Source organism: Condylura cristata, unplaced genomic scaffold, assembly GCF_000260355.1.
Source record: "Condylura cristata isolate star-nosed mole 26May11 unplaced genomic scaffold, ConCri1.0 scaffold00031, whole genome shotgun sequence".
In the NCBI taxonomy this organism is placed as follows: domain Eukaryota; kingdom Metazoa; phylum Chordata; class Mammalia; order Eulipotyphla; family Talpidae; genus Condylura; species Condylura cristata.
In genome coordinates this window covers 12611054-12637542 of record NW_004567132.1, presented here as the reverse complement: position 1 = coordinate 12637542, position 26489 = coordinate 12611054, and the positions used below count along the sequence as shown (strand labels likewise).

General features: G+C 39.9%; 1 protein-coding gene across 1 annotated transcript; it reads left to right on the top strand.

Moving 5' to 3' along the window:
- The first annotated feature begins 5993 nt into the window (after positions 1 to 5993).
- On the top strand, positions 5994 to 22738 carry CNRIP1 (cannabinoid receptor interacting protein 1). Its single transcript, XM_004691469.2, has 3 exons — positions 5994 to 6415; positions 8575 to 8725; positions 21750 to 22738. Exons 1-3 carry the CDS (start codon positions 6237 to 6239, stop codon positions 21912 to 21914), a joined length of 495 nt encoding a protein of 164 aa, XP_004691526.1. The 5' UTR covers positions 5994 to 6236; the 3' UTR covers positions 21915 to 22738.
- The last annotated feature ends 3751 nt before the right edge of the window (positions 22739 to 26489 follow it).

The window sequence follows — 26489 nt, the reverse complement described above, 5'->3', positions numbered from 1 at the left end:
TTCAAGGTACTCTAGGACCCAGCTTTCTTTGGGGGCATAAGAGCCAATTTGTCCAGGTAGGTATTTGGCCTGGACCAGAGCTACTTGGCTCCCAGCAGGTGAAATGTTGGAATGACCCAGCACTCTCATTGCCAGGGGCCTGGGTGAGACTCTCCCATTCTTGTTACAGTAGCATTAAAATTACCACAACACCTGTGTATGAAAAGACATTGATTAGTTTATTGTTGTTGATGATGTTGATTGTTTGTGTTTTATTTTTTTTTAATTAAGATCACATTGGCTGACATTATTGTTGGTGTTTTGGAAGTATAGATCTCCCCTCAATTATTGCTACCATAGTGCACCCACAACCAAAAAACCCATAATCCATCTCCTTACTCTATTAATATCAGTTAGTTAATACCACATACTAAGCATTAAGCCCTCACCAATCAGAAACAATTTGCAGTAATGTGCCACAGCCTGACAGTTTGCCACTGTTCTGGGGAAATCTGAGCTGTACTCTTTCATTGAATATCATCTGAAGTTTGTGTATCATGAAAATTATCTCAACAGCATTTTGACATTGAAGGAAATTTTGAACATTTCAACAAATGGAAAAATGGGAAATATTAAGCAACTTGCATCTTTGTCAGTTGTGTTTTATAGAGTAAAAAAAAATGAATGAAAGTGTCATCTTAAAAAGTGCTACTATGGTAGGGACAAAATGGTGATGCCCTTCTCTGGTTTGATCTGTATCAAATTAAATTTTTCTGCAGCCTGAGAACAGAAAATAGCTTTAATATGTTGGTTTTTTTTGGGGGGGGGAGCAGTAAGTATATTTATATAATACAATTAATTTTTCTGGAAACATTGAATAAAATAACAATGACTTATAGCTTGGGTATAATATATGGAAGCTTTCTTTGCAAAAACTGAGAAATGACAGCTTTGTTTGTTTAGGGTATAGATGGAGATAGTAAGCTAGGTAGCAGAAGCAAAGATAAAATTTTAATCCATGCCCAGACTACAGAAAGAAAATAGAAAACTTTAAAAACATGGTTGGTTCAATGATGAGCTCATATTTCATAAACATCAAAGTATTATTTGAAAACAAAGAAATATGAGCCCCTTTTTGTAAAATAATGTGGGTAACATTCTTGTTCTTTAACATTCTTGTTGTATCACCCTTACCTTTTAGAAGGAATCTATAGAAGTGAAAATATTGTAAAATATTTGGTATACTCTAAACACTATATTTCACTTTGTCTTAGATACTAATTCTGTTTTCATTATGGATTTTGGATACTGCTGTTTATCCTCTCCTCTTCCAGTCTACCATTATCTCCAATAGTCCAGCTAGTTGTAAATTAACATGATTATTAAGGGATTCGAAGGAGGTGGGTATTGGTGAGGGCTAGACCAGTCAGTTACAGTTTAAAGACATGGTAAGACTAGAATAGGCCTAGTGGATGTCATGATTACCAGTAATTTTGAAAAATGAATTAATGGCCTCTCTACACCCATCAGGCAATATGGAGTGTTGGAAACCAGCTCCAACTTTTGAGGTGTCTGGAGGCAGCACAGGCAGGACTCTAAGGTGGGAAGGCGTCAATGAGCGGAGATTCCTAAAAAAGGGAAGAAACGGGAGTCGGAGTTGGGTGCAAGTCTTCCTGCTCATCTTTTTGCAGGTCTTTATTTATACTGGTTAGCAAGATTTAGTTACAATAATGCATCAGGTAAGTTAATAAGAAATCGGCATAAAAGTTTTAAAGGAAGAGGAGAACAATGCATCCTCTTCCTGCTACTTTATGGCACACTACTATACATCTTTGTGATAGCTTTCAAGTATAGGGATGTTTAACTATGACTTTAAAGGATCAGGGTCTGGGAAAGGATGAGCTGTTAGCAAAGGATTTAGGAATCCTAGGGAAGTAATAAATTATGTAAGCATAGTCTCAGCGGTAGCCTAAAGAAAAGCAAATGGCTAACTTAAGTTTAGCTAGTGTTTGTTTAGGAAGAGTTTAAATAAGACTAACAGAGAGTAGTTAGTGATTGTTTTAGGAAAAGAGTAAATTAAGAAGTCACATAGTTATGCATTAAGCAAAACCTGTGTTAATAATGTTAGGAAATTGTCCATGGGTCCTTATGCCCTGAGAGTTATCTAAGAATGGCTTTTTGTCAAAAGACCAAGGAAGCTTTCCAGGAGTCTTGATGCTCCAGGATCTTATCTCTCCAAGAGCTTGCCTTTTGTCTTCAGTCAAAGGAATTTCCTGCCCAGGAGCAGCTCAGCTTGTACTTTGCCCAGGCCAGGTAGCCAATTTAGAGCTAAGGCAATCCAGTTACAAACTGATGTTGCTACAATATTTTTTGATGTTATGATTATACAAAAAAGGGAGGTCATAACATAAGTTGGGAGTGGAAATTCTGATTTTTCAGAGCTTTCCCGAGCTACCCAGAATCTGTCAGACAATAGCCGTTGCATAGCTTGTGTCAATGGAGGATGTTTGGTTTCTTTCTGGTAGTCAGTCTAGCTACTCTGAGATATGATTTGTAGGGTAAATCAATGGGGATCAAAAAGACAAAGAAATAAACCACCAGCCAAGTTAACAACACCAGGTCAAGCATCTGCTGGTTCTTTTAGGCTTTTAAGCCCAAAGAACAATACTGGTCATAGTCTCCTAAGATCTGGGAATGGAAGTCCTTAACTTCACATCCAGCAACTTCTCACATTTCTTCCCTTCCTCTCCCACCCCACAAATAATCACAGCACTGTTAGTGGCCTTCTCCCATAATAAACTTTGCAAAAAAAAAAAAAATTAATACAATGCTTCATTCAATACAAGCAAACATTAAGTATCCTCTACTTGCCAGGGGCTCAGTTCCATCTCTATGCAATATCATTTTAGTTGAATGTTTTCTTTACAATTGTGAAGAAAAAGTAAGTCCTATTGTCTCGTTGTTCACAGGTAACACCCATGGCAGGAAACAGCACAAGTTTTATTTAGCTGTAAAGAAATCAATTTGTATGCTAAATCAGTCCAGAGCAAATGCAAGCAAAAACTGATTTTAGGATCACCATCACTGCAGTCAGTGTCTGCATTGTGATCTTGTGAGGAGGTAACCTGATTCCCCCAAGAGTTTAGCAACCAAAGGGAAAGCCTATTGTCTCCTTGGCTACAAAATCCTTTAAGCCTAAGGTAGGATCTATATCCTTCACAACTGGTCCAGAAGCAAGACTTTGTCTTCAAGTCTAGCCAATGAAACTAGGAAAGGAAGTGATAATGTAAAAGTACAGTGAAATCTGTGATGCCAGGACATCCCAAGGCAAGAGAAAGGAAGAAGTCTGGCATATGAGAAATCGTTGACACTGATGAAATAATCTTTACCAACACTGAATTTTAAGTATTTGAAATTTTTGCCAAGTTAATCAAATTAATGGTCAAAATAGTTTTGATATTACTGACTTAATTTGCACTCTTCTTGCTCTTCTACTAGAGATGGTGGAACATCATTCTTACATATGTTTATTGACATTTGCATGTACACTTAATAACAATTGTTAGTATTTGAAGGTCCTCCCTGGTGGTGCAAAGGGGTAGGACAAGCACTGCAAGCTAACCACAGCCACTTCAGTGCGAGTTTGAGTTTGATCCCAAGTCCTGGCATTGACCTACATGGTGCAGCAGACTTCTGTCTCCAGCACTGCTCCCCTCAGCAGTGTACTTCATTGATCTGCTTGTTCTACTTCCCAAAATATCTCTGGTGAAGCCTCTCACTGCCCCTACCTCTGACCTGTACCCCAGTTCTGTATGCATAAATAAGCAAATCTTTTTTAAAAAATTTTATGGGCACTCCCTGGTGGCGCAGCGGGTTAAAGCACAGCACTGAGAATCTAAAGCCACTTGCACAAGAGTTCAATCCCCGCCTGCCCCGGAGGTGATCCATAAGTCGAGGCAGACCTCTCCTGACATGCCTGCTGCTCCGGTCAGCAGTGTGCTTCATCCATCTGCCTGTTCTGCTCCCCACTCTGTGTCTGGTGAATCCTGTCACTGCCCCTCACCTCTGGCCTGTACCCCAGCTCTGTATGCATAAATAAATAAATCTTTAAAAAAAATTTCTAATGTTTGAGATAGGCACTAGAATCATCACATTCAACCCTGGCAATAACCCTATCAGAAAGCTAACATCTGCTTTCCTCCTATTATTTTAACAGATAAGAAAATCCTTCCTAGATGGTTATGAAACTTATCTAAGTTTCCCACAACTGATAAAGTAGTAGGGCGGGGATTTTTTAAAAGTATGATTATGAGCCCTCCCTGGTGGTGCAAAGGGTTAAAGCACAGAACTTTGAAGCCCTTAGAAGCCACTGCAGCACGAGTTCAATTCCAGCCAGGGAGTAACCCACATGGTGTGGCAAACATCTTATGTCCAGCTTGCTGCTCTCCTCAGCAGTGTATTTCAGTCAATCTGCCTGTTCTGTTTTCCACTCTGTTTCTGGTAAATCCTCTTACCCACCACACACACCCTCTGGTCTGTACCCCAATTCTTATATGCATAAATAAATATTTTTTAAATAAATAAAAATTAAAAGTCTGTTTGTGGTACTTTGGGGCTTTAAAACTGCCAGGAATCTCTACAAGTCAATCCCTCCAGTCTTACTACATTCTTCCCTACTGACGTCTGCACAACCTGGTTTAATTAGTAAATATGTGAAGGGTTCCTCTGCAGACGATACTATGGTAGGGATTATTAAGCAAAGCTCCTGTCCCCAAAGTCTTAATAGGGGAAGCAAAATACATTAAATATAAGGAGTGTACATCGGTATTTTTAAGTGATATGGTTTAATGTCAGTAACTATGGTGTGGTCAACAAATTTGTCCAACATCAGAGACGCAAAGGACCACACAAAGTTCTGCAGCCTTATAGAATTTAATTTTCAAACAGTCGTGTATATAATATTGCAAACAACTGTGCAGCAAGTTTTGAAGGTTTTGTTTTTTGGGGTTTTTTTTTAGAATAACATAAGAACCATGCCGCTTTCAAGGAGACGCTATTTTTTTAAAAAGCTGGGGGGGGGAGGGGCAATATTAACTGGATGAATACTACCGAACAGATGAACCCTTACCCATTTGTTCACGGTAACCTGCTTTGCCATTGCCCAGGTGAGCTCAGGGCTCTGGTAACTATCCACCTAGGAAGTGCTGAAACAGGTGCTCAAAAAATCTCTGTAAAAAACACTGCAGTCATGCTTGATGCACCAATCTAATTCTGCGGTGCCGCACAGGTCCCTGCCAATCATCTTTTGACACATCACTCCTTTTGGACATTGTCACTAGCTATCTCTTAGACACCTATCAGTTGCCTTCTACAGGATTAATAGCTCTTTCCTTCAAGATCTGTGTAAATACATGTGATTCATTACATTGTGTGGCCCTTGAGACAGGATATGAATAAAGGAAATACCCACAAGAAGATGCAGTTCCTTAAATATGTATGGGTTATTTTCTTTTTCTTGTGCACATTCCTAATCTAGTGTGGTTAGTAGTTCACCTAAAATGGAATTGTGTTTTCCTCGGCCATTTCCCCAAAGCTTTAGAAAGATTCGTATTTCCTGAAATTTAAATCGTTGGTTAGCAATTTCCTGCTCTGCTTCCCGTCTCCCTTTCGCCTCTCAGCCTCCTCGAGTCTGACCTGAGCCGATCCACGAGCAATGATGTCCACATCACTTATCTAACGGAGGTGGTATCCAGATTCTGGAGGGCCTTTTTCCTTGGCGTAGTGTCGCCTAATCTCGGCACCCATCCCCTCCTTCCCCACCCTCTCCTCCACCGCCCCGCGCTGCACGAGGAGGAGCCTAAATGTCCTCTTCCTCAGCAGAAGGGGATTGTGGTGCGTAAACAGGATTAACTCTCTCGCCCCCAGCAGAGTTGATCTGCAGGCCTACCAGCCGAGCGGGTCCATCAGTGCTCTAAGGGCGCCGCAAGGGAAGCGGGGCATGGGGCAGGTTGGTGTCTCGGAGCTGAGTCAGGGGCACTCTTCCCCGCCTAGTGCAGCGGGAGGCCACAGCTTCGAAAGCTGCTCTTCCAAAGCCAGGGCAGAAGGCTGCCACGGTGCGGGATCCTAGCAGCATCCCCCTCCGCCGCCTCCCTCACCCTCCCAGCGTTTCCTCTCCGCCCACCGCGCTCCAGCCGCTGGGTTGCAGTCCGCGCTGTCCTCCGCCCCTCACTGTCGTCGCGCTCGCCCCGCGCTCAGCCATGGGGGACCTGCCGGGTATCGTGCGCCTTTCCATCGCGCTGCGCATACAACCCAACGATGGCCCGGTCTTCTATAAGGTAGACGGGCAACGCTTCGGCCAGAACCGCACCATCAAGCTGCTCACCGGCTCCTCCTACAAGGTGGAGGTGAAGATCAAGCCCACCACGCTTCAGGTCGAGTGAGTGCGGGTGCGCGCCGCGTCTGCCCGGCCCCGCTTGCGGTGTGCGGAGGACGGAGGTCCCCTGGGCGGCCTGAGCCTCTCCCTGGCCCCTCTTGCCTCGCTTGGCGCCCAGCGGGCCCTGGGCGTAGGGTGGAAGAGGTCAGCTCCCTGTGCCTCTTGAGCTCCTCTTTTGCTGAAGCTTGTCTTTCCCCTATTCTCGCATCTCTCCTCGCAACTCCCGGAGGGATTTTTAAAACAGCGACCGCAAGCCAGACGGTTCTAGTAAATTTCTCAACCTTGCAGTTTAGCTTTGGGTGTGTAACCCCAGGTAGCCCAGGGTAAGTAGGTAAAACTCGTTATGGGGCGCATCTACCACAATCAGGCACTCGCCTCTCTCCTGGTTCCTGGCGCCCCGGCGGGTTCTACCCACCGTACTGAAGGAGGGGGGAAAGGCTGCGGTAAGAGGTGTAAAGCAGGGTGGAGGTGGTGGTGGTGGGGGAATCATTGAGGTTCTCTGAAGAATGCTCCCACCCCTCTAACCGTCCTAGTGTGGCTAAGGGCCAGGGGTTGAAAGAGTCACCACAAGTCAGAGGTTAGCCTTCTCTTCTTAGGCCTAGTTTCACGGTTTTCCTTACCTAATGTCTTTTTTCCTTTGAGTTGTCTATTCAGCTGGGTGGTGGTGCCCGGGATTAGTAACTTTCTTATAGCAAAAGGATGTTGTGGGGGTCATTAGTGGCAGGGGTTATCTCTTCCCTGCTGTCATGGTTTGATGCACCTACTAAACCTCTGGCTGAAAAAAGAAGGGTGAAAAGACAGTGTGAAGAGAAGTGGGTGGGGCCCTTTACAGCTCAGCTTCCACCTAAGCTAGTGTGAAGTCTAGTGTGAAAGAGAGAAAGAAACCAGCATTTATTTTATCTACCATATGCTCAGAGCCCCCCCGGGAAGAGGAGGTGGGGGTGGAGTGGAGAATGGGAGGGGAAGGACTTTGGATCCACCAAACAACTTTTATATATTAAGTGTCCCCCACAACTCTGTACATTTATTATGCTCACATTTTCCAGTGTTTTGTGCCACTCAATATGATCAAGAGTTTTTCTTTTCCTTCTTCCCTTTTCTCCCAAGTTATCTGTCTTAAAGGCAATTTTTTTTGGAGTAGTTCTCTAACTTTCAAGCTTATCTAAAAATAAACTTACATTAATGATAAAACCTTTTTTCTAATTACATTTTAATTTTTTTTTAAAGATTTATTTATTTATACATACAGAACTAGAGTACAGTCCAGAGGTGCAGGGGGCATGAGAAGATTCACCAGAGACAGCGAGGAGCAGAACAGGTTGATTGATGAAGTACACTGCTGAGGGGAGCAGCGGGCGGGTCAGGAGAGGTCTGCTGCACCATGTGGTCACCTCCTTGACATGCTGGGATCGAACTCATGCTGCTTAACCCACTGCACCACCAGGGAGGGCCCACATTTTAATTGTATGAAGAGTTTTTCATCAGCTATACCCATTGGTTCTCAAATTGAGTATATCTCAGAATCACCTGGAGGGCTAAACCATAGATGATTGAGCTCCACTCTGGAGTTTTCAGTTAACTACTGTAAGGTAGGGCTTAAAATTTTAATTGGAATTTTTGGTGTGACTGGCTTGAGGAAAAGTACTCCAAATCATAAGGCCCTCAACTGCTGAAACAAAAAAAAACACTAAAAACCTATTTCAGTGGTTCTCAACCCTACCTACACATTAGAATCAGCTAGAATCACCTGTACAAATCCACCTAGAGAATCAGATTTATCAGTACCCAAATCTCACCCCAGAACAACTAAGCCCTCATCTTTGGGGTTTGAGAAACTGGGTAGGTTTATAATGTCTCTACAAATAAGAAACTAAAAAAGAAAACTGATAAGAGCCCAACCCAGTTTTTTACAATAATACAAATGTACACTGAGGTCTGTCCAAACAGATTCAGTGTCGATAGTTGGTCGGGGGTCATACAACTGGTTAGTTGGATAACTCACGCTTTCTAAGCTTTCAGAACTTTCTACCACACCCTAGTATCTCCTTTTAGTTAAAGGAAGTTTCCTTTTTAGGGTTCCTGCCTAGGATTGTAGTATAGACCAGAACAGGGTGCCTATGGTAATTTCTACCACATATGGTAAACTCAAGTCCACATTGCAGGAATATTTCCATTGGTGGAGTTCTTGTTCCACTGGAGCTGAAGTCTAAAGAGCCTGATGGGGAAAGAGTCGTTTACACGGGCATATACGACACAGAAGGTGTGGCTCCAACCAAGAGTGGAGAACGGCAGCCCATTCAGATCACCATGCCGGTAAGTCCTGCTCGGGATGTTAGGATGAGGTACAGGATAAAAAAAGCCATGCAAGTGAAAATAGTGACCATTTCCCCTTAATAAAAAGGCAAAGAAACAAATTTTGTGGAAATGTTATTTTACCTCTTGGCTTTATATTGGAATCTGTTTGTCCATCATGTCCTAATCACCTTTTTTCCAGTGGTCAGTTTCATAGTAATTTTTTTCTATGACAAAAATTTCAAGGCTTCTTTGCACTTCTAATTATCCCAGCAATCTATTTTCATGGTGATATTGCATTGTCTTAACTACATTGTGTTTATGTATTTTGTAACTGTAACTTTTCATTTCATGATCTTGGGTTTTTCAGATAAGCAAACATATGCAACATATAGTTTACATATACTGCATACTACTGTCATTTTCTTACCTTATTGCAATGACTAATGTTTATAGAATAATATTGCCTACTGATGATGGTAAAGGATAGTCCTATCTCAGGTTCACTATTAGGTACAGTGTTAGTTTCAAATTTTCATTGTGTTAAGGCATCTTCTATTATAGTGCACTAAAAGACTTTTTTTAAAAACAGGGAGATAAGTGAATTTCATCTATTTTCTTTTCCCATCTATGAAGATAATTTATCTCCTTTAATATATTAATGTAATAATTACATAATACATAAATATCCTTTAGATCATAAAATAAGCCCTACTTAAGCTTTATGTTTGTTTTCTTTTTTACAAAATTGAATAATTTTTTTTTTAAGATTTATTTACACTTACAGAACTGGGGTACAGACCAGAGGTGTGGTGGGTGAGAGGATTCACCAGAGACAGAGTGGGGAGCAGAATAGTCAGATCAACAAAGTACACTGCTGATGGTAGCAGTGGGCATGTCAGAAGATGTCTGCCAGCCATGTGGGTCAGCTCCCAGGTCAGAGATCGAACTCGTGCTGTAGTGGCTTCTGAGATCTTCATAATGTGGTGCTTTAACCCATTGCACCACCAGGGAAAGCCCTATGTATTATTTTTTAATATATTATCAAATTCCATATACTAATATTTTATGTAGAATTTTTAGATATTTAGTTATTAATTGATATGCTTGATTGGTCTGTAACCATGGGGAGACTTCCTAAATAACCAGGCACTATGAGAAGACCAGTAAACAAAATAATTATTCCTAGTTTCATGGAGCTTCTAATCGAAAACAAAAAACAATGGTGCTTTTGGAGCTTATACGAGGACTTACCCTAGTCCAAAATTTGAGGGATGGATTTATTAAGAAATAGCTAAATTATGAGTAAGTTGAGAGAAGAGGAAATTTTAATGAAAGAGGAGCTACAAGGTCAAGAGGTGGGAAAAATATAATGTGTTCTAATGAAAAAGAGAGTCCATCATGACTGGAGCAGAGAGTAAACAGAGACTGTTTCAAGATAAAGCTGGAGAGGTATGTGGGAACTAGATGTTCTAGACCTTTCCATATAGATTTAGCCTAATGCTTGTAAGAATTAAAGGTTTTTATATTAACTTTGATATACAATTTACACAGAAATAAAATACAACAACTTGGGTACATATATATAGTCTTCAACAAATGAAGACTATACTATGAACATTTCCATTACCCAGGAAATTTCCCTCATGCCCATTTGTAATCATGTAATCACTCTTGTCACTGTTCTCCCCTTTGCTTGTAGGATTCCAATTATGCATATTAGATTTGGTTTTATCCTACAGGGTTTTAAGGATCCTGTTCAATCTTCTTCAATCTTCTTTTCTAGTTCTTCAGATAATTTCTATTGATGTATTCTCAAGCTCACTGATTCTTCTGCCACTACATTCTGCTGATATGTGCTTATCTTCCATATTTTTTTCTATCATACTTTCTTCTCTAGAATTTTCATTTTATTTTTTGTAGTCTCCATATGTTGATATTACCTATATATTTGCTTATTGATATCATGGTTCTCTTTAATTCTTTGAACATATTTATATTGCTTGTGAAAATTTGTCTGGTAAATCCAACATCTGGCCCCACTTAGTGTAAATTTATACTATCCTGTTTTGTTACATGGTAATATTTTATTAGAAACTATACATTGGTATTGCTTCTTAGCCTTCTGGTTAAGATCATGTGCAGAAATTAAGTGTAGAAATAATTACATTAAGTATTGTTGGTACATGTTGCTACTTCCATTTCATTTTCTAAGGTTATTATCTTTTTATATTCTAGCATGCAGTAAATATTTCTGGACTCCAAACTATAAATTCTGTCTTTCCAACAGTGTATAGAACTGGCTCAGTTTTTTTTCAATTTCAGTTTCTTTTCCAGCCTGGCCCCTTGTGTTAATAGAATTTAGCAGCCATCCAAGGAATAGATTTTAAGATCATCCACTCTAAGGTCCCCCTATATTTTCAGCTATTCTGATACTTGAGCCTGTTGCTTTGAAATTTCAAGCTAGTATGGCTACAATTTCTCATATATGACAATGCTTAGTATGGAGAGTGGAGAGACTTACCAATCTTATTTGGCATAATTTTCTCTTTCAAGGATTGATTCTTTGTGATTTGCTGCTTTTTCAGTCGATTTCCTAGAGTGTCTCCCTCCATGCAGTTCACAAGCATTAAGACAGAGTAATGGATCAGTCTCATCCCTTGTGCAGTTTTCTTACTTCCAGGACAGTCTCCTTCAACTTCCAATGATTCTCCTAGCCCCTACTTTCTCCTGCAGCTGTTATTGTCTTCTGCCAGACCCACAGAGATTGGGGAATGCCCTCAGGCAAAAAAAAAAAAAAATCTACAAACTGTTATAGTTGAGATCTTTCAAGAGTGACTATACTCTGGTTTCTGTGCTGCTTTCAGTCACCATTTAAGGTTTCTATCTGTGCTTTCAGTCACCTTTTAAGGTTTCTATCTGTGTAAGGTTCACCCAACAATTCCACTATATCATTTTCCCCTTTCAGAAAATCTTTCAGCATAGGATTTCAAGTTCCTGATAATGTGATAGAATTTGCATATTGTTAAGAGTCAGTCTAGTTGGAAGTGATGATGGACATTGAGAAGACCTTTGCTAAATTTTGGTGGCAGTGTTAATAGCTTTATGAAATCAAGTAGGAACACTTTTATAGTTTGTGCTCTACAAATAATTACATAGCAGAGGACTCAGCTATTACTTGAAAGCCTGATAGAATTTTCTCATTAAAGTCAAGATTAAAAATAAAAATATTTGGAGGGAATATCTTTAGCTTTCAAGTTAGTCCATAACTTTTTTTTATGTATATGTAGGAGTTTTACAGAATCCCCCCCCCCTTTTTTTTTTAAAGATTTATTTCATTTGTGCATACATAACTGGGGGACAGGCCAGAAATGCAAGGGCAGTGAGTGGATCCACCAGAGGCAGAGTGGGGAGCAGAACAGGCCGACAAAGTACACTGCTGAGGGGAGCAGCAGGCGGGTCAGGAGAGGTCTGATGGCGCCATGTGGTCACCTCCGGGGCAGGCTGGGATCGAACTCATGAGAAAGTGGCTTTAGCTTCTTAGTGCAGTGCTTTAACCTGCTGCGCCACCAGGGAGGGGCCAGAATCCCATTTTAATTGATTTTCTGAGAAAAGCCATTTCGGAGTTTTAAATATATTATTAGATTTTTAGGAATTACAGATACATCGTATATCTAACGGAGGACTATTAGACCAAAAATACATCTCTTTTATCACATCAGAAAAGTATCCACTTGTAGTATATCGAGAACAGCATAGGTGGTTAGATCTGAAAGGAAATACTAACTTGAAGCCGAATTGCAAATGCTAAAATTATCAGAATTTTCACGACACTCCACTGGACCAATCTGCTAGCTTTAAGTTGTCAAGTCGTTCACTGAATTTGTACAGAGTAGTAAGTCAGGTGAAGATGTAGCTTCCACAGAAGAGACTACCTGTTCTTCCACTTTCTCACAAAGCAGAAGAGGGCTCCGCACCTTTCTGGGAGCCAGGAGGGGCTGGGCACTAGAACTATAACTTCCTCTCTTCACTTCCAGAGGCTGCTTCTCCCTCCAAAGTTTCTGGTCTTAGGGTGGATTCATTTTTTTCTTGTTCTAGGTGTTAGCAACACACTAGGGAGGAAGATTAACTCAAACCATTTAGAAAGAACTTTATGTAAAATTTAATTGGGGGCCCTCCCTCGTGGCACAGTGGGTTAAAGCACTGCACTAAGAAGCTTAATCCACTTCCGCATGAGTTCTATCCCGCCTGCCCTGGAGGAGATCCACGTAGTGAGACAGACCTCTGCTGACCCGACCGCTGCTCCCCTCAGCAGTGTACTTCATTCATCTGCCTGTTCTGCTCCCCACTCTGTCTCTAGTGAATTCTTTCACCATTCACATCCCTGGCCTGTACCCCAGTTCAATATGAATAAATAAATAAATCTTTAAAAAAATTTGTAATTGGATCTGGAAAGTGAGAATTTCTACATTATTTTGGCAAACTATAGTCCCTGAATTAATTTTTTAATTGTGAGTATGACCTAGACTTAAAAGATCTTTTCAGTTACTAGGTATTGTGGAGAATATGTTGTAGCAGAAAGGATCAGCAGTGTCTACATTGTAACTCATGGAAACTGATCTCAACAGTAAAGGATAGATTCTTGTACAGGCTTCCTCGGAAAGTTCACAGTTATGCCATTTGGATTTTATGAAAGACCCATCTTAGCACTTGTTTCCACTAATTGAAAGGCATGTAAAGAAAATTTTCTATGACAAAATGCAAGCAGCAAAAACAATCTTTGCTTGCAGCTACTATTCTAGAGGCAGAGACACTGGCACCACCAAGCTCCTACCCTGAAAACTATTTCACAGAAGCTGGTATTTATCATATCACTCCTATTTTTACTCTATGTTAGCATTATTTTAGGCTTTATGCGTTATTTGGTATGATTTGGTAAGTGATTTTTTGGGACTGGGAACACTCAAAATATTTTCCATATAACTAATGGTAATTGTTTCTTCTCTTCATGCCATTTCAATTTAGGAAAAGTTGCATAGGCTGCTCTATTTTTGAATAGAAGGGGAAAACTGTATATAATTTCCACATCTACAAGAAACAGATGTTCCAATAATAATCACTCAATTTTTTATTTGAGCATTCCCTATGTATTTGTATCTTAGCTGTAATGGGATAACTATAAGAAAAACAATTGAAATTAGAGATTTTCTGATTATCAGCAGCTTGTTAAATTCAAATTTCATTCTGACAATAAAAGCCTTCCATAGCCTTTAACATTATTTTATGACTTTTGTCACCAGTATTTGAAGCTTTAGTATTCCAGACACAACCACACATTCATAGACAAGTCTTGAGATGTCCAAGTAAATCCACTTAATCAAATAGGTGAATCCAGCAAGAGAAACAGATTTAATGGTATGCCAGTGCAAACTCTTAGGAATCTTAAATTAATGGTATGCCAGTGCAAACACTTAGGAATCTTACTTATTTCAAAGTAGTGTTGTTTTTTGTTGTTGTTTTGGTTTTGTGTGAGGTTTTTTTTTCCAGTTTTTAACAACTACCTTGTTTTATGTCCTCGCTAAGATTTTGATAGTATAAGATTTCTCCCTTCAGCTGTGATCACTGTAACTCTCTTACCACCAAAGTACCCACAGTCTATCACCATAGTTCTTTGTGCTGCCCCTGTTGTTTTCAACCCTTCCCCTTCCTCCTCCCAGCCCTCCCTGGGGGTGCTTTCAAAGTTTGTCTTTTTCTGACTCTGTTTCATTTCTCTGTGTTCTACATATAAGTGAGACCAAACTATTTTTCTCCTTCTGGCTTATTTTGTTTAGCATAATCCCATCCAGCTCCACGTTGCTGCAAATGACATGAGTTTATCTTTTTTGATCACTGAGTAGTATACTACTGTGCATATATATACCACATCATCTTGATCCACTCATCTGTTCAAGATAGGTTTCCATATCTTGTCTATTGTAAATAGTGCTGCAGTAAACACAGGAGTGCAGATTTCCTTTCAAGGTAGTGTTTTTGTATTCTCTGGGTAGCTACCTAGGAGTGGAATTGCTGGATCAGATAGCAGATCCATTTTTAGTCTTTTAAGGAACCTCCAGACAGTTTTTCAAAGGGACTAGACCAGGCCACTTTCACAACAAATGATTTTCATTTTTCAGTCATTGGATAAGTGGTGATGGGATAAATGACTATGTGTGAAACTATTACTGTTATTCCTTCCTGATGCCATACTCCTAAGTATAGTACAGCTGGATCAAAGTGTTATCTATAAATGGTCAACTACTAAAAAGACCTCATGAAAAAAGTTAACCTAAAGAACTCCAAGAGCAAAAATTGAAAATTCTGACTACATACAAAATAAAATTTCTATCAAAAATTATTAACAAAGTTAAACTTTAATTAAAAGGCAAAAACAACTAGTGAAAATTTATATGATGAATTGTATATTAAACTGTGCCTTGATTTGCCACTGCCCAGGCATACTTTGCTGCTGCCTTTATGACTTTCCACAGTCCTGAATCCACTGTCAGGTAGTAGTCAAATGCCATCTGCTTACACTAATGATGGTAATTGCTTTTTTCAAATAATTCTGGAAACCCTGGTTTGGGGAGTTAATCAAGTTAACAAAGCAATACTTGGTTATAATAGCTCTCAACCCCCCCTTTACAGAGTAATGTTGACTTGTAATTTAATGTGATTAATTCCCCATTCAGTCCCTCCAGCCTCTCTTCTACCCCTGACAGTTGTGGTTTATAAATTTCTCAGTTTAGGTAGGGGTTTATCTATTTTAAAGACATTTTCAAAAAATAGATTTTCATTTCCTCAATTTTTCTTCAGCTTTTCCTTTTCTAGTTTATTGATTTCTGTTATTTTTTTCCTGTTTTCTTCTTACTATTCTATACTCTATATTCTATATCTATACATTAGATTGGCTAAAATTAAATAGACTGACAATGCTAGCTACTAGAAAAAATGTAGAGCAACTGGCACTCTCATATTGCTATGAGGAATGTAAAATAGCAGTCACTTAAGAAGAAAAGTCTGACAGTTTCTTACAAAGTCAAAATATGCTTTATATGACACACAACTTTTATTCCTATGCAGCTAAGGAAAATGGAAAACACATTTACTCATAAAACTTCAAGCAGGGGCCTTCCCTGGTGGTGCAGTGAGTTAAAGTGCAACACTATGAGGTTAGCTGCAGCTGTTTCCATGAGTTTGATCCCTGATCAGGGAGGTGACCCACATAGCACAGCAGACCTCTCCTGTCTCGCCCACTTTTACCCTCAGCAGTGCACTTCTTCAGTCTGGCTGTTCTGCTCACCACTTGTCTCTGGTGACTCCTCTCACTGCCCCTGCTCCTATGGCCTGTACCCCAGTTCTGTATGCATAAATAAACCTTAAAAAAAAACTTCAAACAGTACAGATTAGAAGGCTTAGAATCCAGTAGGAATTCATAGGTCGCACCACATTTACAGGACACTTATTTATACTGAATTTGTCATGTGCCTATCAATATAATCTTGTTCTGTGTCCCCAAGACAATGGATTGGAATCACCTTATTCTTGGTGAATTTTGCATGTCTCCAGTAGAGATGGGTAGACTGGGAAATAAAACTATGCTGGGGATTCTAAGCCAACTGGTTCTAAGACCACATAAATTATTTCAATTAAGTTCCATTTTCTCATTTGTTGGTGAGTACTCTGCACTCTGATGGATGGTCTTCCACATTGGTTTTGTCCTACACTGTGGAAAATTAAATAGCTACATAGAGTGTCCATTTGGACAGCTATAACAGAATACTATCTTCTAGGTAGCTTAAGCAAAAGCATTTATTTCTCACAGTTCTGAAAGATGAAAAGTCCAAGGTGAAGACACTAGCACATCTGATATATGGTGATCCACTTTCCTTGTTCCCGTATAGGAGAGCAAAGGTGGAAAGAAGGGAGAAGGGGAGAAAGAAAAATCATCCTTTTTGAGTCTGTTTTTACAAAGGCACTAATCCAAATTGTGAGGGCTCCATCTCCATGACCTAATTACCTCTAAAATGTCTCACCCCCAAATACCACCAAACTGAGAATTCAGGCTTCAACATATGAATTTGGGGTGGAGGACACAAATATTCAGTTCATAACAATATCCTCAAGCGTCCTACATGTGACAATCTATATATGTCCTACTCAGTGAGGAAAGAAGACTAAACTGTTCACTAACTCTTTCTCTATGATAATAGTTCCTAGATAGGGATAAGGAAACCTAGGTTTTTAAACTGCTCATATCATTAGCTGGCTGCGTAGTCTAGATCTACAGTAAGGCATTTAACTTCTCTGCATCTTTTGTTGTTTTTTTTTTATTCATAAAATGGAGATGTTAAAACTAGTCACAACATCAAAATAGAATGACATATGTGAAAATACTATGTCATATTAAATAAGAGTGCTATGCAAATACATGAGATTTTACCTGTGTTTATTTCCCATCACCTAGGGAGTATGCCTGAGTAAATTTTCCTGGGAAGCACAGATGGGCTGGGAGGGAATGGAGAGCTTTGTTGTTGCTTCTGTTCTTTAAGAATGTCAGCTTTGGAGATCCCATCTGTTCTTAATCAGATGAGAAGAAATTCTTGAGAGCCCCAGGAAATAGAACTCCAGGAGAAAGAATAGAAAGAAGGCTAATAGCAAGTTAAAGCAACTAAGTCATTGCAGAGAGGAAATATATGCATGTTTAACAGCAGCTAGGTTTACTACCACATGATGTTGGGTGCAACCATAACGAAAAAGAAACAAAACCAAAAGAGAAAGCTAACCTAAAGGTCCCATATGTCTAGCTATGGCTGTTGCTGTCAGCATATTTCTATCTTGGTCTCCTGTGTACTGTAAACTCTGATTGAGGCTTTCTTAGTTTTCAGCTTTCTTACTTTTCAGTTTTCAAACACAGATGGGGTGCCTTGTTTTTTTCTTATCTGTGGCCACAGTCATCTTGGTTTGTTTATTTGCTTTTTATAGCCAACTTTTACTTATATCTATTTCAAAAAAAAGTCCTCTGCATGCTCTCTCCCACCTACTGCTTCCCTCAAAAAACGAACTGGTATTTGCAAAACATTTTTATCACTTAATTCAATTGCACTTAAAATGTGTAATCCCCTATACTGGTCAAAATACCCTTTTTAAAAGTCTTTATTATTTATAAAATTAGTTTTCAATTTATGCTTACCATCACAACTCTATTATAAACAGATAATATGTTCATTGTATTATATATTTCTTTATTAATTTATCAAATCCGTAAGGTTGAGATATGGATATATATATTTAAGAATGAAAAACTTAAAGGCTTTCTGATTACAAAAGTAACATTTATTACAGAAAATCTGAGTAAATAATACTCAGTTTCTTAGAAGTTCTAATGTTAATATTTTTATTTTCTCTTTTCTATACATGATTCAGTTCATGTGTATATAAGCCTGTTTTAGTCCACCTTTTTCCTCTAGACATTTTTCTAAACATTTTCTCTCACAATGAAAAACCCTAAATTTGTTTAATGGATATATTAATCTACCATATGGATATGCCTCCATGTTCATAATATTTTCCTAATATTATATTGGATGCTTACATTTCTTCTGGTATCTATAAATTTTACTCAATTGATAGATAAATAATATATTTCTTTAAAGGTTTGTTTGTTTTAATAATTTACATTTGAGTCTTCAAATGTTAGTTTTTTTGTTTTTAAGATTTATTTATGAACACAGAACTAGGGTACAGGCCAGAGGTGCAGGGGCAGTGAAAGGATTCACCAGAGACAGAGTAGGGAGCAGAACAGGCAGATCGATGAAGTACACTGCTGAGGGGAGCAGCAGGTGGGTCTGCCGCAACATGTGGGTCACCTCTGGGGCAGGGATCGAACTAGTGCTGAAGTGGCTTTAGCTTCTTAGTGCTGTGCTTTAATCCGCAGTGCCACCAGGGAGGGCCTGCAAATGTTAGCCATTTTTTCTAAACTTTATTCTATTAATAGTTTTGTCCAAATGTTTTCAGTAGCTCTTACTAATTAATTCATATAATTTTCTCATTAATTCATTTTAATGGTATTAACTATTCAGTAAGGCTTGTTGTAAATACAGTTTGACTTAACATTTTTTCTGATTATAAAAATAAAATTCAGGCCTTCCTTGGTGGCGCAATGGATTAAAGCACAACACTATGAAGCTAGCCACAGCCGCTTCAGCACTAGTTCAATCCCCACCAGGGAGCTGACCACATGACTTGGCAGACCTCTCCTGTCTCACCTGCCACTCCCTTTAGCAGTTACTTCATTAGTCTGCCTGTTCTGCTCCCACTCTGTCTCTGGTGGATCCTCTTACCTCTCCTGCACCTCTGGCCTGTACCCCAACTCTGTATGCATAAATAAATAAATCTTTTAAAAAATAAAATTCAATCATTAAATTTTGAAAATACAAATAAGATCTAGAAGAAAGTAAAACTTATTTAATAATCATTATTTCTGGTGTTGTTATGTATAATACTAATTAGAGTACTATTACATTCATACTGGTACTCTGCTTAGCTAACAATATAGAATACCAGAAAAAATGTATTATTATATATTTACATTTCAGATATGTCATAATTCATGTCTTAAATGAACATTTCGTGTACAATTTTTCACTACTTTAAATAATATCATGTTCTGAAGATGATGATTATGGGTCCAGATGAATCACTGGACCCAAGTGTATTGATACCTTTAACTTGACACAATTAATCTTCTAAAAGACTGAATAATTCATTTCCCATTTATGATGTTTAGAGTACTTGTTTCCCTATAATTCACTAAAAATGGATATTTCTATTTTTCAGTCAACTTTGAGGTATGTTTTATATGTAATAAATGTACCAATTTTAAGCTTATTGATCAAACATGCATTCTCTCATGTAACCGTCCCAAATTGTAGAATGTTTCCATCAACCCAGAAGTCCCTTCTTGTACATTTTCACCAATCATCAATTCCTTCTTCTTATCCTATGCCTTCAGTTACCACAGATGCTTCCTGTAAGCACAGATTATAGTCTATTACTATAGATTTTATATATATATATATGTTCTGTAAATGGAGTCACACAGCATATATTCTTTGGGGTCTTAATTCTTTGTTTGGTACATCTTTGAGATTTATTATATTGTTGCCTCAATCAGTATGTTCTTTTTATAACCGAGTAAAATGCTATGTTATACCAAAACTTGACTATCACCAGGTGAGTGACACAGCATTTGTGTTGATTCCATCTGGGGCTACTATGAATAAAATTACTGGATACTTGTCCAGGTCTTTAAACCATGACTTTCTAAAAAGAGATACTTTGTTTTCTTACCTGGGAGACCTGTGGACTCTAGGTATATCACATACTATTTCAAGTCAAGCAAATTTCCCAAAATAAAGCCAAACCTTGTTTGCAGGATGAGGCAATAGTGTCAAAAATAATTTTGAGAGCATCTTGGAAAGCTGTGCAGGAAGCACCTGATCATCATTCTGTCACAGCTACCAGCATAAGGCTCCTATTGCTGCTGGCCTCCCCCTGACACATCTCCTGGCTCCTGACAAGTCTAAGAACACTGCCAAGTCAGTCCCTGCCCCTCCCATGACAGGGGAGGATCAGAGGAGAAAATAACAACAGGCATCACGCTGTTTAATGCCAGATCCCCTAAATAGCTCCAGAAGGTGGTGGTAGGGTCAGGCTACCCCTCAGGCCACTTGGGCACCTGCCCAATAGCCTCTAGGGTATCCTATGCCCTCTTCTTAGCTACATAAGAATGGGCTGTGCAAGACACAGGAGAATTCTGTGCAGTGATCTGCAGGGCCTACTTTCTAGAAGTAGAACATAAACTTCTTCAGAGGAAAAATCATGCCTTTCACAAAATGTTTACTTGTGCAAGGCACACAGTATGTATACAAAAATGGTTTTGTTACAGGGCACTCCAATGTGAATTGGGTTGCCTGTCTGTGGGTCTTCACCCGTGCGCTTACGATTCAATCGTATTATGGACACACTCAAAAGGTTAAATAATGGATTTATTTATAAGGAGAAAGGTAAAGGAATAACCCAGGGAAAGAGGGAGAGAAACACAGGTTAACTAGGATGTCCTACCAGTTCTGCTGACTTGGACTCCACCGGCATGCTGAAAACCGATTGAGCGCCAAAATGATCAGCTGCGAACCACCAAGTCCCCTCCAGAGCCCACATGTCCGGTTTTATCCCAACCTGGCTGCTCAGCTCCACCCTCATGTCCGAGCATTCTTCTTCTTGGTACTGATGGGATTTGGAGTTCCAGCATCTGGAGTAGGGACGGAGTCCATGAAACCTGTACCTGTTACAATTTTGCAAACTATATCGTCAAAACCTGAGATGGATTCCTGACTTATAAACATGCAATAGCACGTGAAGGTTAAAGAAGGGTTTTAACAATCATATGCTTCCAATAAAATATTTTTTCCTGAAATGGAAATTAATGATGGATGGGCAATAGTAGTTTGTTTAGTTATATTGTACATGTATTATTTCATACAGTTATATTTTGAAGTAGAAATCAAAAGAGAACTATTCCTTCTTGTCTCCATCCATGTCTATGGCAAGCTCTAAATTTCTTAGATTCTAGTGTTAGTATTACAGGGCAGGGCAGGGAACCTGGAACCTCCCCTTTTCCTGGGGACCACCCTGTTTACAGAAATTCCAGAGGTTCCAGAAATTCCATTTTGAAACAGGTGAATTTAGGAAGTTACTTTTATTAAAGGCATTATGATGGCAAGTGGCACTTATACAATGGGGACAAAATTTTAATAGAGGAAAAAATGGTCAAGAAACAGCTTTTTGGGGAAAATGTCTTCTAAGACAGAGAAAAATAGTTTGATAAAATAAAGGCCTAAGCCTTTATTGATTGATCACATTTGATTATGCAGGAATTGTTCAGCTAATGTTAGCTCTTGTCTATTGCATGACTGAGGTTTTATTGGATGTGTTTCTCTGCCCTCAGTTCACTGACATTGGGACCTTTGAGACGGTGTGGCAAGTCAAGTTCTACAATTACCACAAGCGCGATCACTGCCAGTGGGGGAGTCCCTTCTCTGTCATTGAGTATGAGTGCAAGCCCAACGAGACACGCAGCCTCATGTGGGTGAATAAGGAGTCCTTCCTCTGAAGATGGCTCTTTCTGATGTTGCTGGACAATCTTCAGAAACATCCTTTTAGGTAACCCAGCACAAGCCTTAGCCAAGGCACCTGGCACTGTTGCCGTTTCCCATTGGGTATGGATGACCTACTAGCCCCAATTGTTTTGAAAGTGTGATTCCTCTCTAATGCAATGTCCCTGACTTAAAAGATCACGATGTACCATACCCGGAAAGATCCCCTCCTGGATTCTGTGCTGGTGTTCCCGCAGCTGTGTTCTGGTCATGTTGCTGACCACTTGTGACTGGCACTCAGTGGAGTGGGCCAGCGTGTCCTCCACTTAACAGTTCCACTGAATGAGTGTGGTGATTTGTTTCAACGTGAGTGATTCCCTCTCTTTTTTTGTTCAATGTTAAATTAAAAGCAACCATATATAGGGGTTCTCTCCAAGTGTAGTGTGGTGATGTGTAACTTGCCGTATTTTCCTGCTGTCAAAGCAGGTTTTGTGAAAATGTGATACAAACGCAGTGAATGGTACTCAAGTGTTTTCAGGGAAGAATCATAACAGAATAAAAGGATAGAGATTCAGGAAGGATTTGTGATGTATGAAAACTCTTTCAAGTTATTTAGCATATGAGCTGTGGCCTAATGGCCTAATGAAAATGGGGAAAGGCACTGCTGTGGACCATTGTTTAAAAAGGTGACAGGACAGCTAAAGGGTTCACTCTTTGGCGAATTACCCTTACGTCTAGATATGTATTGATGGCACCCTACTTACCCCTTCCCTTAAACTTTGTAAACTGTGTATGGAACTGTAAGCAACTTTTGATATTTCTTAATAAAGATATTGAAAAAATGTTCTGATTTCCCTTCTTACTTTGGGAAATAGCTATCTAGCAAGATGGCCTTTGGTCCCGCCCAGCTCCACTCAGCTCTCTATCTAAGCTAAAGATTGAGGGAAATATTCTCATCGATCAACTCTGACAGTTTGACAGGAATGCTCCAGGTTCTGTACTGGGACTTGCACAGCCTCAGACACTTTCTGGACAAGCCAAAAGTGCTTATTCCTGCCCAGTCTCCATTCCTCATCTCCATTCCTTCTCTGCTGATAACCATTCCTGTAGCCACCAGATGTCTCTGAGGAGGTTGGTGCAGTAATAGTGCATGTAGACCAGGGTGAAGACCTTTCTAGGGCACAGCAACTTCCCTGACACAAAGCATACCCCATACAGTTTGAGGATGAATTCCCTAAGAAGCAAAGAAACTTCTCTTGAAAAGTAACATATTACTTTGCCACTCTTTGTACTAGAAGTGCACTCATTTAGGAAGCACTAATCTTATTGTATTGAAAAAAGTTGGGGGTTTTGGGGGGTTCGTTTTTGTTTTTGATACCTATACATCCTTCAGGTAAGGTTAATGGGAGTATCAAATCCTAGGGCAAGTTAACCAACTGGACAGCTTCAGGAGAGTTAAAGAGGCTTCTAAGTGAAGAACAGCAAATTCAAAAAGGTGCTCACCATACTCCAGTGATGAGAAATCCAAGAGGGCTAATGAAGGCAGTAAATGTCAAGGCTAATAAAGAGTAATTTTTAAGAGAACTTGGACAGGCCAGTAAAGACTAAGGTAAGAGCTGGAAAAAAGGGTCACATCTAGGGCCCTCCCTGGTGGCACATCGGGTTAAAGCACAGCACTAAGAAGCTAAAGCCACTCAGCCTGGATTCAGTCCCGCCACATGGCATGACAGACCTCTCCTGACCTGCCCACTGCTCCTCTCGGTAGTGTACTTCGTCGATCTGCCTGTTCTGCTCCCTACTCTGTCTCTGGTGAATCCTCTCACCCCCCATACCTCTGGCTTGTACCCCAGTTCTGTATACATAAATAAATAAATCTTTAAAAAAAAAAAAAGGGGGGTGGAGTCACACACATCTACCCAGTGAGAATCACCACCAGGAGAAAGTCAACCACTAAGTAGGATGATGATATTTTAGAATAGAGAAAAAAGGGTTTAAATATCTGCTAAAAATAGGTCCATTAAGGCTTCTTTACCCCAGAGCCCCCAAATCTGCCTGTTCTAAATGGGTTCTGCCATCTACCACATGAAGACAAAACACATTCTATTGCATAAAATATTAATGAAAAAAATTTAATATAATTAGTGCGAAATATAAAAAATATATGGTTTCCAAATCAAGCACCCAAAGTTATCCATCCCTTTGTGGGTAACTAACTGTACAGCCAAATAGTATTGGCCCAAAACAGGGCCACTAGGCCCAAAAGCCTATCACAAGTCTAAAACACCTTCCCTGGGGGATCCATTTAGAAAGGGTCAAAAATAGCCAGACAAGTCTAGGGGGAAAAGAGCAAAATCAAGATCAAGATAAATGCTGCCATTGATAACCTTCCCTCAGGTCTCTCACCCACATCTGCTTCACCCAGTCCAGGCCCAAGAAACAAAGCACAGTTTCTTCATATGTCACTCTGCTCCATGTGTCTCCTCCAGGCCTCCACCTGACTCTTCATCCTTCTTCCTTCCTCTCCAGGATACTCTTCTGCTGCAACTTCTCCCTAGTCAGCTCTACCCTCCTTTGGGTGAGGCAGGGAAACTGGACCCTCCCCTTTTCCTGGGGACCACCCTGTTACACTCCCTGCTACCACGCACCTGGGAGTCCTGACTTTCTTCCTTCAAATAAGCTGTTTTTTTTTTTTTTTTTTTTTTGCTTTCTTGAACAAAGTTTGTGTCTCTCTGTTTACTTATCTAAAAAGTCTGTGAATTCCTTTTTACAGCTCAGTGGTAATGGAGGAAGTAATAGTAAGCAGTAATCACAAGAATGATTCACACTGGGAGTTGGGCAGAAGGGATTAGCACAGCCATTGACCCAGCATAGAAATCAAGATCTTCAGGCACCAATGCCTGGATTAGCAGCTAGTGGGTAGCCGAACCAAAAGGTGAAAGATAAAGATATGGAGATTAAGCCCATTGTGGGATGTCCTGTCCCTTTCAGATTCTATTCAAAGTCAACAAACCTAGGCTAACGTAGGGTGGGCCCCTCCCAGAGAGAAGCTGTCTATAGCAGAGCAGTCTCTGCACCAGCATTAGTCAGCAGTCTTCTGCCCAGCATTAGTCAGCAGTCTTCTGCCCACCTGTGCCTATGCAAGTGCTTCTTTCCACCAGGTCTTTCCCTCTGCACGGCAGCAGCCCCCTGCTTGTCTGTGACCTGTACCATGCTGGGAGCTCTCTGCACAGACCTACCTCAGCGGAGGCCACTCTCCTAAGGCCGCCCACCTGCAACCATGCAGGTCTCTCTCCCTTCCCACTTGTGCCTATTTAAGTGTCCAATACTCCTGTCCTTTTCTCTAATAAGCCTTCTCTTTAAATATAGCTGAGTCTCCATCTCAAGGAGAAACTCTCCGTATGCCGCTGAAAGGAGAGTTCTGGTGAAATCTTTACCAAAGTGCGCCTAAGGACTCTGCACAAACTCCCAAAACGACATCAGTGGGACAAGAAACAGGTGGTTCATGGGTGAAATTAATAGCGCACACCGGCTTCATTGTCAAGAGTCAGTTTATTGTAGAACTGAATTTAAAAGACGGGCACCCAGAGCCTTTGCATCAATTAAGTTGCTTATCCGCAATGAGTCTCTGCTGCCAGCAGGGCACAGCAGTGCCTTGGATTTGGTCGGATCATAACAAATGTTAAAAGAAAGCATGTTTCTCAATTTGCCGTATTTTTTTAAAAAAATAATAGTGACTTTTGCAACTGCAGCTAAAGAAGCATTAACCCATTCCTAGTTAACTATATTTTAAAAGCCAAGACATAATGCAGATCTTGAGATATTTAAACAGATATTGAAATATTTAAAGCAATTGATTTACTCTAAATAGGTTTGCTTTTCCTCCAGAATATACAACTGAAATGCAGTGTGATTGCACTGTGGTTGAACAACTTGATAACTATTTAAGTCTATTGAAGCATTTGACTAGTAAATATTTTCATTTTTCAAACAAAATATTTCAAGCTAGTGACTCATCTTTCAGAGCTTCAGTTTTTGTTTTGAGCATTGGAAGCAATATTATAGCTTTTGCAATAGTCCTTGGGTTTTTGTTTGTTTGTTTTAACTAGCTGCTTCACTTTTTGAGTTGCAAATTACCCAAGGCGGGCTAGAGGAAATGCCATCTAGCATGACAGACCAGCTCTCCCCAGGGGACAGAGAATGAGCTGTGCACCTGAAGCTGGAGCCCCTGATGGTCACAGACTTGTTCGTTGGCCTAAGTAGTCACCTCATTTCTGTGTTTCACTTTGCTTGTATCTAGAACATGGGTCTAAAGCCCTTGAAGATTTGTACCTTTATTATACTCCTTTTACTTTTAGAGAGGGAGGGAAGATGCATTTTTCCCTACAGCTAAGAGGTAAAGGTGAATCAAGGAAGGTGGAGAAGAGATGGAGATGAAGTAAACAGAAAATTTTAACAGCTAATCTGCCACGTTAAGTGATCTCTCCTGGCAAATACTGTTCTACTTATGACTGGATTCAAGCCCAGTCTCTCTGGCTACTCCTCACATAGCTCTCCTCCTACTCCAAAATTTGAGTGCTCAGCTATATCAAGCT

Coding starts and splice junctions, on each gene's coding strand:
- CNRIP1 (XM_004691469.2), top strand. CDS start 6,237: ATGGGGGACCTGCCGGGTATCGTGCGCCTTTCCATCGCGCTGCGCATA. Junction 6,416..8,574: donor CCCACCACGCTTCAGGTCGA/GTGAGTGCGGGT, acceptor TCCACATTGCAG/GAATATTTCCATTGGTGGAG. Junction 8,726..21,749: donor CCATTCAGATCACCATGCCG/GTAAGTCCTGCT, acceptor CTCTGCCCTCAG/TTCACTGACATTGGGACCTT.